The sequence below is a fragment of the Pecten maximus genome, chromosome 10 (genome assembly GCF_902652985.1).
Source record: "Pecten maximus chromosome 10, xPecMax1.1, whole genome shotgun sequence".
Lineage (NCBI taxonomy): Eukaryota > Metazoa > Mollusca > Bivalvia > Pectinida > Pectinidae > Pecten > Pecten maximus.
In genome coordinates this window covers 2,062,902-2,079,569 of record NC_047024.1, presented here as the reverse complement: position 1 = coordinate 2,079,569, position 16,668 = coordinate 2,062,902, and the positions used below count along the sequence as shown (strand labels likewise).

The following is a 16,668-nucleotide window of genomic DNA, read 5'->3' as shown; positions in this document are numbered from 1 at the left end:
AGTTTTTTTTAAATTTTATATAGATCTATATAGGCCCTAGTTAACTTTCGATTAGGCCTAGAATCCTATATATTCTATTGTCTCTACTCAGTACAGACTACAGCATAACAACAGAAACTCTAAACGAGTTGTGGTCTGCTGTGATCTGTCATCAATCTGTGCTATGTAGAGCCTACAGTACCCAAAGAATACATACATTTTTTTTCTTACTCAATGTTACCGTTTGATTTGACATTAACACGGGAAGTTTGAATTTCAATCGCGACCCAACTTTGACCTGGGTTCTGCACGATAAACTAAGCCTAGAGTGCTCTACTTGTCTAAATCATAAGATTGTTGAAAGTTGTCTAAAGTATATCGATGTTAATAACTGTCTGAAATACATTATTTAACTTCTCTTTAGCTAAACTTGATATCATTAGAGACATATAAATACTCACAATTCTCCGTTTTAATGGCAGGAACCGCAGCACATGTCAGATTCAAAATTTGGCTGTCGAGCGTCATTCTGTTCGGAGGCCCTCGAAAGGGGAACTCAAACCGGCGTATAATAAACTGTACCCAGGGGAAACTGCGGGTGTTCATAATACAAATCAAATATGAGAAAATTATATTATAGGTCACTTTTAGACAAATTAATATCCTATACTAGTTGTACCAATACTTTTTTTTTTTTTTTTTCGTACTCAGAGTTGGCTCATATATTCACATCTTTGGTAACTCCATCAATACAAATAATAAATAATAATACTTTTTTTTTAAATAGATAAACCTTGCGAGGTGCGTGTTAGTATTTATTAGTTCGTGACGTTAATTGTCTAAAATGTCTGTAACTGCATACGTGCTATATTTTTTCATCTGACATCTAAGTATCTGGTGCTATTTAGAGCACCGAGCCATTTCATCATCGTACAATAATTATTAATATTATTATTATTTCTTCTTCTTTTTTTTCATTCATCATATTCTTTTTCTTTTAATATTTCTTGATTTAATTTACACTCTTAACTAGTATACTCTGCCGCTCTCTTTCATACACACATGTTTTTTATATATATAAACAACAGTAAAGTGTCACTTTCTTTTCTCTCTTTCAGGACATCTTCATGCGTTCTCTTTCACACTCACTCGGTTAAATTTACGTGTTGTTAATTTTGATAATTTTGTTAGTAATAATTTTTATAATATTGAAATCTAGAAACAAACAAAAAAGAAGAAAGGCGAACAAAGATTTTTCCAGCGGTTGGGGAGCCCCCTACCAGCATGTTGTACCAATACTTAGTTACAGTACTCTTCATAATTATTCTTGTAAGTTAGTCTGAAACCCGGTTCGAAGAAAAAAACTTAAAAATTGACATGGTTGACCACGGACTCGTATTGATTTTGATTGACACACTATAAGCCTATATATATATATATATATACTGTATCATGATTGAATTTTTCAAAATCTTGGAAGGAAGGCTATGAGTCAACAGCATCACGCGGTCTTTTGCATATAAAGCAAGACAGAAAGACCCGGGGACATTCACTCAGCCTTGAAAATTCAAGAAGTAGACTGGACATGAGGAAATATTCGTTCCTTGAAAGACTTGTGGACAGCTGGAACTCTTCACCAGAAACTGTAGTTCAAGCCCCAAATTTAATCAGTTTCAAAAATCGTTTGGACAAATTTTGGAGTAACTTCACAGCATGAACACTAATTATATTTGTCAAGTTGAATATATATATGGACAGCGACTGGATCTGAACTTTATATAATAAAGGATATTGTGCCTGCGTTCAGAATATACTAAGTTATAAACTACTAGATTTTCTAGTGTTTACGTCTGACGTGAGCCGAGGATCCATGAGTCTAAAAAGACGAAATTTTTGGTTTAAACCCATTTTATAGACAAGACGTCAAAGGGATGGCGCACAAGTTCTTGCAACGTTCAAGGCCCTCTCCCAACATAACAATACACAATAATTATCGATAACACGTGATTTATCAAAAAATTGCATTTCAAACAGAACTTGACAATAATAGTATACATGTAAGCCTTACATGCAGGAAACAAAGAGAAAAACTACCGTACAAAAACCCCGAATTATTGTTACTAAATTTTTAGCAAACTGCACTGGGACGTCGTCATTAAAAACTGTTTAAAACTGAAGTACATTGTATGTTGTACATGATATTACATGTATGTCGACCAATAGCACGTGTTGTTGGGATGTTAAGTATGTTTATAACTTAAAACTGAGTTGAATAGAAATATTTATAAAATAATGATAATAAAGCCCCTTTACTCCCTCAATTACTACGTATAGATGACGTCATAAAATATCCCAATGAAGTTAAACATTGTTGCAAATATTACAATGTTTTAGGTTTCATTTGGAACTTCAAGTTTTATGCTTGTAAGCTAGTTATCTAGATTCTACAGTACGTTTTAATGCCGAGCAAGATTGACGTTCAATCGGCAAAATATGTAACTTTATTGTGACGTCACAAATGAATAATGCACCATTATGCAGCGACATACTACTGATTGCAATGACGTCACAATAGGTTGACGTATTTTAAAAAATAAACTAAGTTTGTACGTATCACCACCCAACAATATCATCCGGAATTTCGTCTCATGTTAGAAATCAAATCTTTATTGCTTCTCAAATTGACGTATTGCAAAATAGTTTTTATAGATCTTGCCAAATTTACACAAGTTTTGTGCATCAAATGTATTTTTCTGACTTCCCAAGTAGAGTATTTTCCTTTTGTTGTTGTTGGTTTTTTGGGGGGGACGGGCGGGGGGTAGATTTCTATATGATGTTGAGGCGAATTTTGAGAATTATCTTGCGGAATATGCTACGTGTTTGTTTTGAAATGCATCAGTATATACACGTCTATACAATGTACATAGAGTGCATGCGACCTATTATCACTTCATTAACGTGTTAGGTGTGCTTGGGTGGTTTTGGGAGGAAAACGTTTTTTTTTTGTGAATTTTCAGCCCCCACCATTTGTACAATTTTGAATCCCTGTCCCATAGGGGTCCTACTAGTAAAATATGAGCGATATCGCTTGCTTAGTTGCAGAGAAGTCGCCTATATAAATTTGGGTCAGCCCCATCATTTGTACAATTTTTAATCCCCATCCCACAAGAGGCCCAGAGGGCCTGTATCGCTCATCTGGTTTCATGAGATATTTGCCACTGGTATTGCTATGTCAATATATCATAGGCATTTTATATGGTTACATGAACATTGTTTTTATTGTAATTCTAAAAATGTCAATTTAGCCAAATTGATCCCTTTTGGCCCCGCCCCTCAGCTCCCCGGGGGTCAGCCCCACCAATTGTACAATTTTGAATCTCTACCCCAAGGGGATGCTACCAGGCGAATATGAGCGATATATATATATCCATTGCTTAGTTTCAGAGAAGAAGTTTTTTATATCAATTTAGGCAAATTAACCCCTTCGGGCCCGCCCCTCAGCCCTATCATTTGTACAATTTTGAATCCCTACCCCAAGGGGATATTACCAGTCAAATATGTGAGATATCCATTGCTTAGTTTCAGAGGAGAAGTCGTTTATATCAATCTAGGCAAACTGGCCCTTTTCGGCCCGGCCCCTAAGACACCCAGGGGGCTAGCCCCACCATTTGTACAATTTTGAATTCCTACCCCAAGTAGGTGCTACAAGGCAAATACGTGAGATATCCATTGCTTAGTTTCAGAGAAGTTGTTTATATTAATTTAGCCAAATTGACCCTGTTTGGCCCCGCCCCTCAGCGCCCCGGGGGGTCAGCCCCACCATTTGTACAATTTTGAGTCCCCACTCAATAGTGATGCTACCAGGCAAATATGAGCGATATCCATTGCTCGGTTTCAGAGAAGAAGTTGTTTTTATCAATAGAGCCCAATTGACCACATCTGGCCCCGCCCCTCAGGCCCCTGGGGTCAGCCCCTTCATTTGTACAATTTTGAATCCCCACCACATAGTGATGCTACCAGGCAAATATGAGCGATATCCAATGCTTGGTTTCAGAGAAGAAGTCGTTTATATCAATATAGCCCGATTGACCTCATTTGGCCCCACCCCTCAGGCCCCTGGGGGTCAGCCCCATCATTTGTACAATTTTGAATCCCCACCACATAGTGATGCTACCAGGCAAATATGTGCGATATCCAATGCTTGGTTTCAGAGAAGAAGTCGTTTATATCAAAATAGCTAAATAGACCCCTTTTGGCCCGGGCCCAGAGGCCCCCAGGGTGTCAGCCCCATCATTTGTACAATTTTGAGTCCCCCACCCATAAGGATGCTTCTGACCAAATTTGGTGAAATTCCGATCAGCGGTTATGAAGAATAAGTCAAATAAGTCAATTGTTGACGGACGGATGACGGACGCCACGGTATGGCATAAGCTCACCTTGGTCCTTCGGACCGGGTGAGCTAACAATGCTACCAGTCAACTTTGTTCCATTCCAATCAGTGGTTATGAAGAAGTCCATTGTTGACAGATGGACGGGTGAGCTAAAAACGAATTCCAGTCTCTCTAGGGGTGTGAAAAGGTCTCAAGGGCTGATCGTGTTAAAGAAAACTCCAAGTCCCTTGGGATGGGTCGTCTGGGCTTATTCTTTACATCAAGACAATGCTGTATGGTTATGGGTCAGGATCTCAGTGGTTTCAAAGATACCACAAAGGAACTAATCATACATCTAATGGGGTGGGGAAAGCCCCCAGGGCCTATTTCTATGACCAACAATGCTAAATATGGCTAAAGGGTGGGAACCTTAAACAATTTCAAACACGTAACAAAGGAACAAAGTCTTCATGGGTGGGGAAAGACCCCTAGGCTTATTTATACATCAGGATTTTCTCTCTTTATGCCCAACAATGCTATAAAAATATCTTGTCGCAGGCAACACAAAAACACCAGTTCTGCGCCACAAGCATGCAACCTGCATACAGGAGACTGTCTTTGAATGACCAGCTGTCGATACTAAACCAAACCCAACAAAGCCATATATCCACCATTTATACAAAATCCGGTTTCCCTGCACACATGGATGCTTCAGACCAAATCCTTTCATTCATATAGAAGGATTTTTTTTTAAAGAACTTGCAATATTGCCACTACTGGGCCCCATCCCTCAGGGACCAGACCTATTTATACAAAATTGGTTGTCCTTCACCTAAGGATGTTTCATACAAAATTTGATCAAAATTGTTCATGGCTAGTAGTGATTTTTATTAACTGTTCAAAGATGGACAATGTGCCACAGCAAATTCTTCAATTGTCCTTCAGACCTGGGGCCGCGGTGGCGGAGTGGTCAAGGTGCCCCAACACTTTATCACTAGCCCTCTACCTCTGGGTTGCAAGTTTGAAACCTACATGGGGCAGTTGCCAGGTACTGACCATAGGCCGGTGGTTATTCTCTGGTACTCCAGCTTTCCTCCACCTCCAAAATCTGGCATGTCCTTAAATGATCCTGGCTGTTAATAGGACGTTAAACAAACCAAACCAAACCTTCAGATCCAGGTGAGACATGCCACACAATTAACCCACGACCATACATGTCGGTCAAGTTAAATAATATCATCCTGGGTCTCTTGGTAATTTGAGGAAAAGAAAACATTTTAAAAGGAAATGTTGATGCCGAATGAAGCATTACATCATTAGCCAACTTGCAATTCGGGCAGAAGAGAAAAGAAGTTGGCAATTCGGGCCGACGAGAAAAAAACACAAAAAAAGACAAAGAGTCATTTTAGTGGTTTGTTAACTGACCCCGGCAGTTTATTAGATCAGTTTAATACATGTATATAGTTTAAAGACTATCAATGCAACAAAAAAATCACTAGTTTTTTTTAACATCTGTAATATAACTTTTTTCCTATTTACTCCATATTCAATGTAAGGGTAACAAAATAGATTTAGCAGCATCAACGATTGTTGGATTCTTCAAGAAGAGGAATACTTTCTCGGGCATTATTTTTTTTTTTAATTTCAAAGTTAAATGCCAATTATTATTATTATTTTTTTTATTTTAACAAGCAACATTGCAATTAAAAACAGATGACTTTGTTTCAATGTAAAAACAGCCCAAATCCTCCAGAAAGTCCCACTGCTGGTGTCAGCAGTGATGCTTCAAATGTTCATGCAAATGACATGTTATGCAAATGGAACCCCAAAAACACTGTTGGAAAAAATGAATATTTCAATGCAGTTGTGAACATTCCATGGAATCCTGCTCATCCACGCTGGATTATTACATACTGTCATTACACTTTCAGGACACTTGCAATACATCAAACACCCACCCTCACCTTTGCACACATCACACACAATATCCAGGAATATACACAACTGCAAATGTTTAAACCAACTGCATGACACACATCCAAACAAATACAAACAATACTTTTTTCAAAAGTTTTATACATTGAAAAATATTTCATTAGATGTCTAGATGTGTAATTTTTACAAGGAACAAATGATTCACATCCAGTCACAAATAAATTCAATGTTACAGCAAAGCCTTGCATTTCCCAACAACACTGCCTATATTTGTACCAACAACAGAGTGAAAAAGCCGAAAACTTCTCTCTGAAAATGTGTACACCATTGTATCGCACCTCAGCCGACACTGAGACAGTCAGTACAGAGATCACAAAATCACAAACTTCTTTGTTCAGATTGTTACCAGTGTGCAGACAAGGGTTATGTCCCTTCCCTAATTAAGCCATCCCCGCCAGGTTTTGGCTTTTTACACCAGACAACAATGTCACAGACGACAAGCAACAACCAACCTGACTACATCTGCCTTTACAAGTCTTTCATTGTCGGTGCAATTAAAACAATGTCTGTAAAAAAGGCATATTTTCTTAAAGCAAAAATGCAAATCCGGTGTTTTTTTCTTTTAATATTACCTCCCAATTAAAATTCTACAGTCTGGAGTTTAAGATGCATTGCTGTAGAATGCTTCATGGATCTCAAATTTAGGACAATGCTATGTTTTAACTCACTATACACATTATACAATGTGATGATGCAGTTCAGCATTTCCCCCACAAAAATCATCGGGGTCAATATCTACAGGTGAAATCAAGTATAAGAGTCAATTTTGTTCAGAACATAGCAATTAATGTGGAGTTCCAACATCCACTACTACATTCATCATGTATACGGGAGGATGCTGGACCTCCGGAGTCCTCAAGTCCTGAGGACGGTGGAAAAAGTGGATTTAATGTCACTTTGTGGACCATCGGTCCTATCTCATCCTATAGGACATGCACTCGTTCATCTCTGATAACTCTCCCTTGAAGTCTACTTCAATCTTGATGTCCAGGTCTCTCTGTTGGATAAAAGGCAAACAATTGTATAATACAGTACAACTTTATATCTTTAAATGTTAATAATCAAAACAATTTCATGAATAAAAATATTTTTAAAGCTAAAACAACAAGATCTCCGCAAGCGGAGCAGGATATGCAGTCACTGGAAATATTGATTACCATAAGAAAATGTAGCATATCCAATGAGGTAGATATGTTGAAAGTTAAAGTTCCCAGTTTGGAATTAAATTTGATTTACATATACTTAAATGTACCAGTATTCATAGTATGGTCCCTTTGTATAATCTGTTAAATCATCCTTTTATACTCTTTCTTAACAAAATCTTACAGGGATTGAATTAGAAATAGAAAACTTCTTGCATTTTCTACACAATGCCCATATTTGGCAATAAAAGGGGCATAACTCTGGTAAAAATAATCACAAAATTCCTTAACATGAACTCATTTGACCTATTGTGGTATAGAATATTTATAGCAAGTTTCATATAAATCTGTTGATAAATCAAGGTAAGAGAGTGCTAAAAAATAATTGTTAATGCTTTACCTGAACAAATATACAATGCCGTTATGCCAATAGTTGACACACTAGCCAAAACCCCGTAAATAGATATTTAACTTAATTGCTTTTAGTTGTATAGTGCAAAATCTTAAGAGAAATTGGATGGATGTACAGCGCAGTGTATAAAAATTCTGTAACTAGTACTTGGATACAATACCATGTAGCGGTCATAATACAATGCTTGATAAAGTCACTGAAGAATTCAGTCTTCACAGTTTGTTACTAAGCTTTGATGATATCAATGAAAGTATACAGATATACACATATATCTGTATTGTAGGAAACCGACAAATTGAGAGGGGCGTCCTTGGTTGATTTACTCCTATTCTCACACAGTAGACTACAGGTGGCTCGGGTGAAAACATTGACACATATGTACTTACGTTGTTCTTTTTGTTGGGTTCCAGTGCAATGGTGCCGAAAAGTTCTTCTCCTTTCTTAACAGTCAGATCTAGCTGGTCAAAGTAAAACACTGTTTGCTTCCAGTGAGTGTAGGGGGCCTCAGGAGCTGGGGAAGGGAGAGTACATCAAATTAGGTCAAGAAATAGGACTACTGTATTTTTGGTTATGGTTTTTTCAGAGGTTTTAACAAAGGTTTGAAGCATAAAAAAACTTGAATTTTATTTTTCATTGAAATTATGGAATTCTCCCGAGATGTATATGTTATGTAGTCAAGGCAATGGTGGTCAGTCAGACAAAATAACCACAACATAATGAAGAAGGAGAGCTAATTTTTTTAATTTTTATCGGAAGCCTTCTACTTAACAAATGAAACCTTGAATGTAGGCATCAGATTTTACAATTATCAAATGACTTTTGAGCATGAGCCTCAGTTTGCTTGGAGAAATTAATATGAGAAAACACTAGATAACTCTTAAGCCTCACCTGTGGAGAAACCTGTCCTCTTGTGACACTTTGTGAACTCCATGTTAAAGAAGGTGACAAGAGCGTGTACATAGTCGTTACGGCGACACTGAAGGTGAAACGGAGCCTTGAAGGTCAGATCTTCCTCCTTGACTGTGTAAATATCCACCTCCTTCACCAGACAGGAGTTGGTGATCACCTGTTTGGGGTCTACAACATCCACTAGGGGCTCCGAAATGGCTACCTTACGGATCACGCTCATATCAAAGCCATAAACACAGTCCCACCCTGTCAAATACAAATATATAATATATACATAAACTTAAGTGAATCAGTCCCTAAAAATTCCCTGTTCATAATACTGGTTCACACTTATGCCTTTTAATTTTTTAAATTGATTCCAACCAGTGACAAAGACAATGGTCAATGAAACAATATATTTAAATATATCAAATTCAAAACGCAGCAATCTTCGTTCAAACATAGAAAAAAAAACCTTGTCTATCTAATACAAAGATCACCATGCCAACCAACTTCCTTGTTTTATATTTAGTATGTTAAGTTCTTTAATTAAGCAATCATGTTACAGAAAGCTAATTCCACATTGTTAGGAAATATTTTGATTTAGAACACCACACTTTTGATGTTAAGATATAGCTATGGAAAGGAATGAATTTCTCTACATCTAACTACTTTTTTGCTGACAGACAGCCTGTACAATCCCTTAACATACATTCATTGATCCTAGAATGTCCAGATTACCACACTGGGGAAAAAACTTACAGTTGATCTTCTCATCCTTATACTGTCTGTCTTCTATAGCAGTGACGTACAGCACAGCTCTGTCTGGGAAGATCAGACCACCAGGTGCCTAGAGAAAGAAAGAATTAAAGACAAATATAGAAGATTCCCACTTTATCTGCCATGGATTTCAACTGATGCTTAGAAATTATAAAATTATGTGACCCGAGTATCATAGTTCATGATCAGGTATAAAATCTTTTTTTCCTTTTAACATATTCTTTAAATTTCTATCATACATTTTTTCAACATTTTTTAATTGCTTGGAAATTCATCCAATGTACCGTATCTATTAAAATGTAAACCAAGACCTACCAGCCACTTGTCACGGGCGAAGATCACAGTGTTTAACATGGATTCATAAAACAAACAATAGCCCATCCATTCACTGATAATGATGTCAACCTTCTCGATACCATCTGGTAGAGTCACCTCTTCAACTTTTCCTTTGATCAGGGTCACAGCTACAATGAAAGACACTTAATTATCTCCCTTATGTCACAGTTAAGTAAAGAGATGAAACCCAATCATTATTTTCTTCTGGCAATATTGAGGGACTGATCACAGACCCTATTCCCAAACAAATTATGTAATATTTAAGCACAATTACCAAATTGCAGTGTGATGTGTACTCTTGAAATTTTGCTGTCATTTGTCTTTATCATACATTGAAAAGAGAAAAGTTCAACTTTTGAACTAGACGATAAAAGCATTAGTGTTAGAACCTTCAAACATCTGTTTCCCTTCAGGTTTTATACCTTTAAATTGAAAATAAAAAAAAAAGGTTCCTTTTATCAAATGATGAATTAATACAACCGTTCTGTACAAAATGTAAAGAATCTTACTTTTATCAAAGTTGTTCAACTCTGTGATCTTCTGGGCATAGTCGATGATACTAGAACAGTCAATCTGTTGAAAAGGAAATGGCATCAAATTTTAACAAGTGATCAGTACTTCACTTAACACTGATGATATGAAGGCTAATAAAGAGTGAATTGGTCATCTATTTTGCACAGATAACAAGTCAAATAAACACTTAATATCTTAAACATATATACCACTGAAAAGACACATAGGCGAGACTGCTGACTGAATGGTATAAAATCAATAACACAAATTCCCACAATAATCATTAAGACACACAGGTCACCAAAGCTTCCAGACTTACCCCTATGACCTTGGCTGCACCAGCCTTAGCTGCAAACATACACAGGATCCCTGTACCACATCCCACATCCAGAACAACTTTGCCTTTAAACAAGTGCTTGTTGTGTATCATGGCGTTCCTGTAGGTCAGTGTCCGCACCTCATCTTTCAACATTTCCTGTATTAAAAACAGATAACATAGAACTTGTATGTGTTTTAGAGGCTAACGGTCTTCATATCTTCCCGGAAGTTCAGTTCATAATATGATGCAGTACTGCATTTTTGAAATTATTAGTTTGTTCATCTGTTCAAAAGTAATGTTACTTAATAATTCACATAAATCAATGTCTAGTGGGATATTTGACTCAATATTTGTCTATAATTCGTCAACGTTATTTACCTCGTGGATACCAAAATGACCATAGGAATCAAAGTAGTAATCTTTTGATGTCATGTCATCTTTGTCTTTTCCGGCCGGTCGTGGGCCAGCATCACCATTACATGAGGGTACATCCTCTGTGGTAGTGGAGGTGGTGGGGGTGGTAGTGGTTGTTGGTGTAGTCTTCAAGGAAGTTAAGAAAAAGACCATAAAAAACATGTTATAAAATACTTCCATATAAATAATATGCAAATCTTTAAAAGAAATAATTTCCATGTTTTGAGGTTTTAATATGGTGTTACAATGTACATGCCCTACAAAAGTACAAATGCATGTGGTATGGTAATTTTTGCAAAAAACTAACAAATTCTGATCCGACATCAATTTTAAATAATGGAAATAATCAGCTTAAAATTATGAAGAAATTCATCTCTAATAGAAAAGCTAAAGGATAGAACGAAGTTAAAGTTTTGATGGTTTAACAAAAATTCATCTTTGGTATTGAAATAATTCTTTAAATGCAAGAAACCCCATCTGAAACTTGTTTTCTAACCAAAGTCCAAGAGATTATCAGGTGAAATTTTAGGATAGCTAGAGTACAATGTTGATTTAGCTATAGAGATAAATTTACAAAAAAAACTTTTTCATACACATTTGTTGCTGTTGTTTTTAATTTTCAGTTTTAAATCATATTAGGTTAAAATTTAGGTCCAATTTCTAATTTTCCATGGTGTGTTATAAATTATTCTCAATAAAGTCATCAATTTTTTATCGTGAGGACACAAATTCCAGAAAGTTTTCTATGTTTCCCTTGCGTATAATATACAAACTTGCCTATCATATGCAAGTTGAAGTATGGTTTTGTTACTTAATCAGCCAGAATCACTTTAAACTGAACTTTTTTTTAAAATGTCCGCCCATGCCACATTTATTAGGTCATGAAACATCATACAAATGATAAATGAAAATTTGTGCATGATGGCAAATACAAAATTGTCAAAAAATAGATGAAATACTTTCGTTAGAGTACCATCAAGTTTCTAAGTAGACAAAACTATCATTTACCTTGTTGTAAATTAATGCGCATTTAAATAATATCTTGAAAAATTTACTGTTTAAGAGATTTTTGCTATTTTTAGTAACACTAACCTGATAAGTATGTCTGCATAAGCATTTTGACTCTCACATTTAAATATCGTTCTTAGTTATAGTCGTTAGAATAGTTCTAAGTTGCATTGTTACAAACATGATTTTAAATAGCAATGATTGTATCTTGTTCCTGGTAGCTGGAACGTTAACCAGTAGCTATATTTAGTGGACAAATCTAACCGAGCACGTTTAGATCAACCATTGGTTAACAGTGAAACAACAATTATTTCGAAATTTAATATTATAGTTACACGTTAAATACATTTCAAATAACATCGTTTGCAAAAAGAAAGCACAAAACCCAACAAACTCTTTGGAAACATCTGGAACACAATATACTGCGTAACCAGATATACCCATTGTTACTGTTGGCCCATGTGCTTTAAATTTATCACAAATGAGTTTATCATTTTCAACGTGCTTGGTTAGATTTGCAATTAAAATTTTAAATGGAATCATCCAAACACGTATGAACGAAAATAACATCGAAGGTAAGCATTTCTTAGTTAACAAAGGAAATGAATTGAAAGATTCATGTGAAATTGATAAAAAAATGCGAGATCCGCTTGTTGAAAAAGAAAGATGTTAAATATAGCGAATAGGTCACGATCTAACATCATAAGCATATAAAAAGATACATTAAACATTAATAAATAATTTGGCAAAATAAAGCAATGAAATGAGTCTTAGATATATCATTTTCACGAATACCGAATCGACGGATTTCAGTGGTACCTCCATGTGCTCTGCCATTTTGAACCCTTGTGTGAAGCGCGCACATGGTCGGGAACTACGTCATCAAAATCTGTGAATTAATTTCTGGCTATACTAAACTGCAAAACACACATTGAAATATGCGGCTTTGGCGACGCATGACAATGAAAAAAAATCATTCATCGCAAATTATGGCCTTCTTTAATGATGATAAGGATAATATATTATTCCTGGAATTCACATTGCTAAAAGATAAGTAAATTACGGACGCAGGCAAAACGTATACCTCCATGTCCATATAGAATACTGTAGAACTATGGCTATGAAATTGATCTTCAGTATATATAGGTCTATTTATTTTTAAAAGTGTCTTAACTTGTAATTGTAATTCTTGGGTTAGTCGATTATATTGTTAATGGAATTAAACAAACTATTAAATCATAGTCCTGCTCTTTTCAATTAAAGTTATTATAATTAAGTTATTAGGTAGACCAGAGACCTATATACACGATTCTCCATGGTGGTCCCCCGTGAACTCGACGATAAAATTCTCTCTCTTCAATGCTTTATCCAAACCATACATGTACAGTACCCAGATGTCATCGCTAATTACGGCTTACAAAATAATTGAATAGTCTACTGCGAATCGGTCACTATTATGGTGTCTTTCAGTTGAGTTTTTGTTTTTAATTTATCAATATCTAAATTATTACAGCCATTTCAATCTTTACTCGAATATTCCAACATAGAACTTATAAAAACAAAACATAACTTGAGACAAGATTTCTTTTTCCAAGGTACATTTTTATGGCGCGGGAAGGGTGTCATAATTAAATATTTTTGTCTAGTAATTTTACTAGGCAAAATTCGATTTCTGCCTAAGCAATAATCGAAACAAAATTATTTTTGCCTAGGCAGAAATAATTATGCCTAGGCAAAAATCGAATATTGCCTAGGCAAAACTATTTAATTATGACATCCTTCCCGTGCCATACATTTCAGACAAATGCTTAAATCCGCTTATATTGCTTTATTTGAAATATGTACTTAACAATTTCGTATTTTCATGTACAGTTACTTTAAAATGTTTTTCGGGTGGTCGGGTGGCACAGTGGTAACACACCTGCCTTTCACCTAGACGGCCGAGGTTCGATTCCCCGATCGGACGTGGAAAGGTATGGGGTCACCTGTCCGACCACGTGGGTTTTCCCCTGGTACTCCGGTTTCCTCCCATAGTAAGACCCCTCGTGCGCTTCCAACCGGGCCAACAAGCGTGATTAATATTAGTTGATGTAACTTAATTGTTTCGCAATTGTTGTAAATAAATAAAGTTTACATTTGTCCTATACCGACCCAAACCGTTGTCACTTCTATTCTTTAGAGAACTAAATAACAATAAACATATAGGTCTCTGACGTTAAAACATGATATTCTAACAGTGTTCAATTTGGATTCCCTCCCTGTGTTTAGTACACGATGAATGCAATTCTTGCATGGTGCACAATCTATTATTTCAAAAACTCCGTCTGAAAATTAGAAAAAAAGAGAGTTTATATTGTTGATTTTCATAAGGCCTTTGTTGGTAGAGCTTATCTCGTTCGTGATTCTGTGGTACAAGTTGTTAAAAATACGCTATAGAGGAAACTTTAGGCCTATGACCGGACGGTAATTCACTTTATTCTAAATATTTAGATATGCCTTGTATCATATTGTAGATATGACAAAGGAGGGTGCCAATTTGGGCCCTCTGGTGGCTATCAATGATACGTTTTATTTTTGTGTATATATGCAGTAGATACCGGGGTTAGGTGGTCATGACATAAAATTAAGGTCAGACCAGAGATCATTTTGAGTTATGAGGGGGTGAACTTTGGGGTCATTTTCCCGATTGACTCAATTTTGACGAAACTTGATGATATTTTTGTAACCTTTCTTCATAATTATGATTCATTTCAGGCGCGGATCCAGGATTTTCGAAGGGGGGGGGGGCAGTAATTTAGTGATAATGCGAGCGCCATAGGCGCGAGCCGATTTTTTTTTTTTTTTTGGCGAGGGGTCTGGGGGCCGCCAAGGCCCAAGCGGGTCTAGGGCAGCGCCCTGGTAGGGGGTTCCAGGAGGGCGGAAAATGAATATAGCAAATTTGCAATCATTCGGGATCGTTTTCTAGAGAGTAAGTTGCACGAATCCATCGATGCATTCAAAGTTATATCTGACGTGACTTTCATGAGCGAGAATAATATCGAAATTTTGTAACTTGCTCGTGCAGAGAAAGTTATTGACTTTTCGTTAATACACCATATTTATAAAGTCAACATGGTACTAAAACAAAATAAAAGACTTTTAAAACATTTTTTTTCGGTAACGGATCAGAAGTCGGATATCGCAGTGTGTTACGCGTGCGTGACCGTTTATATCGGCCATATTATTTTTCGGTTTGATTAAAACATGTTTTATTTGCATCAATATATACAAAAGGATTGAGAAAAGGCTTTTAAACTTATATGAAGCCATTTCCCATATTATATATATGTTTTTAGATCTACCCACAAATGACAATCACAACATGCATGGGATCATCGCGAGCATACACTTATCCATTAGAGAAAATTAATTTCATTACTTTCTGTGAAATTAAGATATGAACAGCATCCATTTTCAATTTGTTTTCTTGTTTAGGCAGCCGCAGAGATATCCTCAAGAAATCTGACAAAACCATCTTTCCGCAGGCGAAAAAATTTGGCGAGGGGTCTGGGGGCCGCCAAGGCATTTTCAAGGCTATAAAAACGTTTTCTTCCTCCTGAGCTAAAGAAACCTCCCGAGCTAAAGAAGCCTCCTGAGCTAAAGAAACCTCCCGAGCTAAAGAAATCTCCTGAGCTAAAGAAACCTCCTGAGCTAAAGAAACCTCCCGAGCTAAAGAAATCTCCCGAGCTAAAGAAATCTCCTGAGCTAAAGAAACCTCCCGAGCTAAAGAAACCTCCTGAGCTAAAGAAACCTCCCGAGCTAAAGAAGCCTCCTGAGCTAGAAAGAAACCTCCTGAGCTAAAGAAATCTCCTGAGCTAAAGAAACCTCCCGAGCTAAAGAAATCTCCTGAGCTAAAGAAACCTCCCGAGCTAAAGAAATCTCCTGAGCTAAAGAAACCTCCTGAGCTAAAGAAACCCCCCCGGGCTAAAGAAACCTCCCGAGCTAAAGAAACCTCCTGAGCTAAAGAAACCTCCCGAGCTAAAGAAGCCTCCTGAGCTAAAGAAACCTCCCGAGCTAAAGAAACCTCCCGAGCTAAAGAAATCTCCTGAGCTAAAGAAACCTCCTGAGCTAAAGAAACCTCCCGAGCTAAAGAAACCTCCTGAGCTAAAGAAACCTCCCGAGCTAAAGAAACCTCCCAAGCTAAAGAAACCTCCTGAGCTAAAGAAACCTCCTGAGCTAAAGGAACCTCCTGAGCTAGAAGAAGCATGTCCCGTCAGTTGAGTGACAGAGACCTATATATATATGCAAAAGCCACACCGACTCGTTCCTTTTACAAGTATTTAAATCAACTGAACTCTTATGTGTGTCGTACTTTAATTTTCATATTTTGTTTTTATTTTAAATATTTTAGTTTTGTGTTGTTTATTTCCATGTTGATATTTCAATCAAACTGTTGGTACCTATCATGGTTTATTTTCCAATGCGTTGGCTGCTATATAGAACATTTGTCTACTCAATTTTAAAGTCCGGATA

At 36.5% G+C, this 16,668-nt stretch overlaps 2 protein-coding genes across 3 annotated transcripts; one reads left to right on the top strand and one right to left on the bottom strand.

Moving 5' to 3' along the window:
• Positions 1-5,748: 5,748 nt before the first annotated feature.
• On the bottom strand, positions 5,749-13,045 carry LOC117335764 (protein arginine N-methyltransferase 1-like). Of its 2 annotated transcripts, none has more exons than XM_033895944.1 (9): positions 12,976-13,045; positions 11,113-11,274; positions 10,735-10,890; positions 10,412-10,475; positions 9,882-10,030; positions 9,549-9,636; positions 8,787-9,053; positions 8,285-8,409; positions 5,749-7,341 (listed from the first exon to the last, which is right to left on the bottom strand). In XM_033895944.1, the coding sequence occupies exons 1-9, from the start codon at positions 12,991-12,993 to the stop codon at positions 7,258-7,260; spliced, it is 1,113 nt and encodes a 370-aa protein (XP_033751835.1). In that variant the 5' UTR covers positions 12,994-13,045; the 3' UTR covers positions 5,749-7,257. The 2 variants fall into 2 exon arrangements, with proteins under 2 accessions (XP_033751835.1, XP_033751834.1); XM_033895943.1 differs by having other exon boundaries at positions 12,952-13,039.
• A 2,222-nt stretch (positions 13,046-15,267) lies between these two features.
• Positions 15,268-16,416, top strand: LOC117335887 (protein PELPK1-like). Its single transcript, XM_033896144.1, has 3 exons — positions 15,268-15,339; positions 15,757-15,971; positions 16,107-16,416. The coding sequence occupies exons 1-3, from the start codon at positions 15,268-15,270 to the stop codon at positions 16,414-16,416; spliced, it is 597 nt and encodes a 198-aa protein (XP_033752035.1).
• Positions 16,417-16,668: the final 252 nt, after the last annotated feature.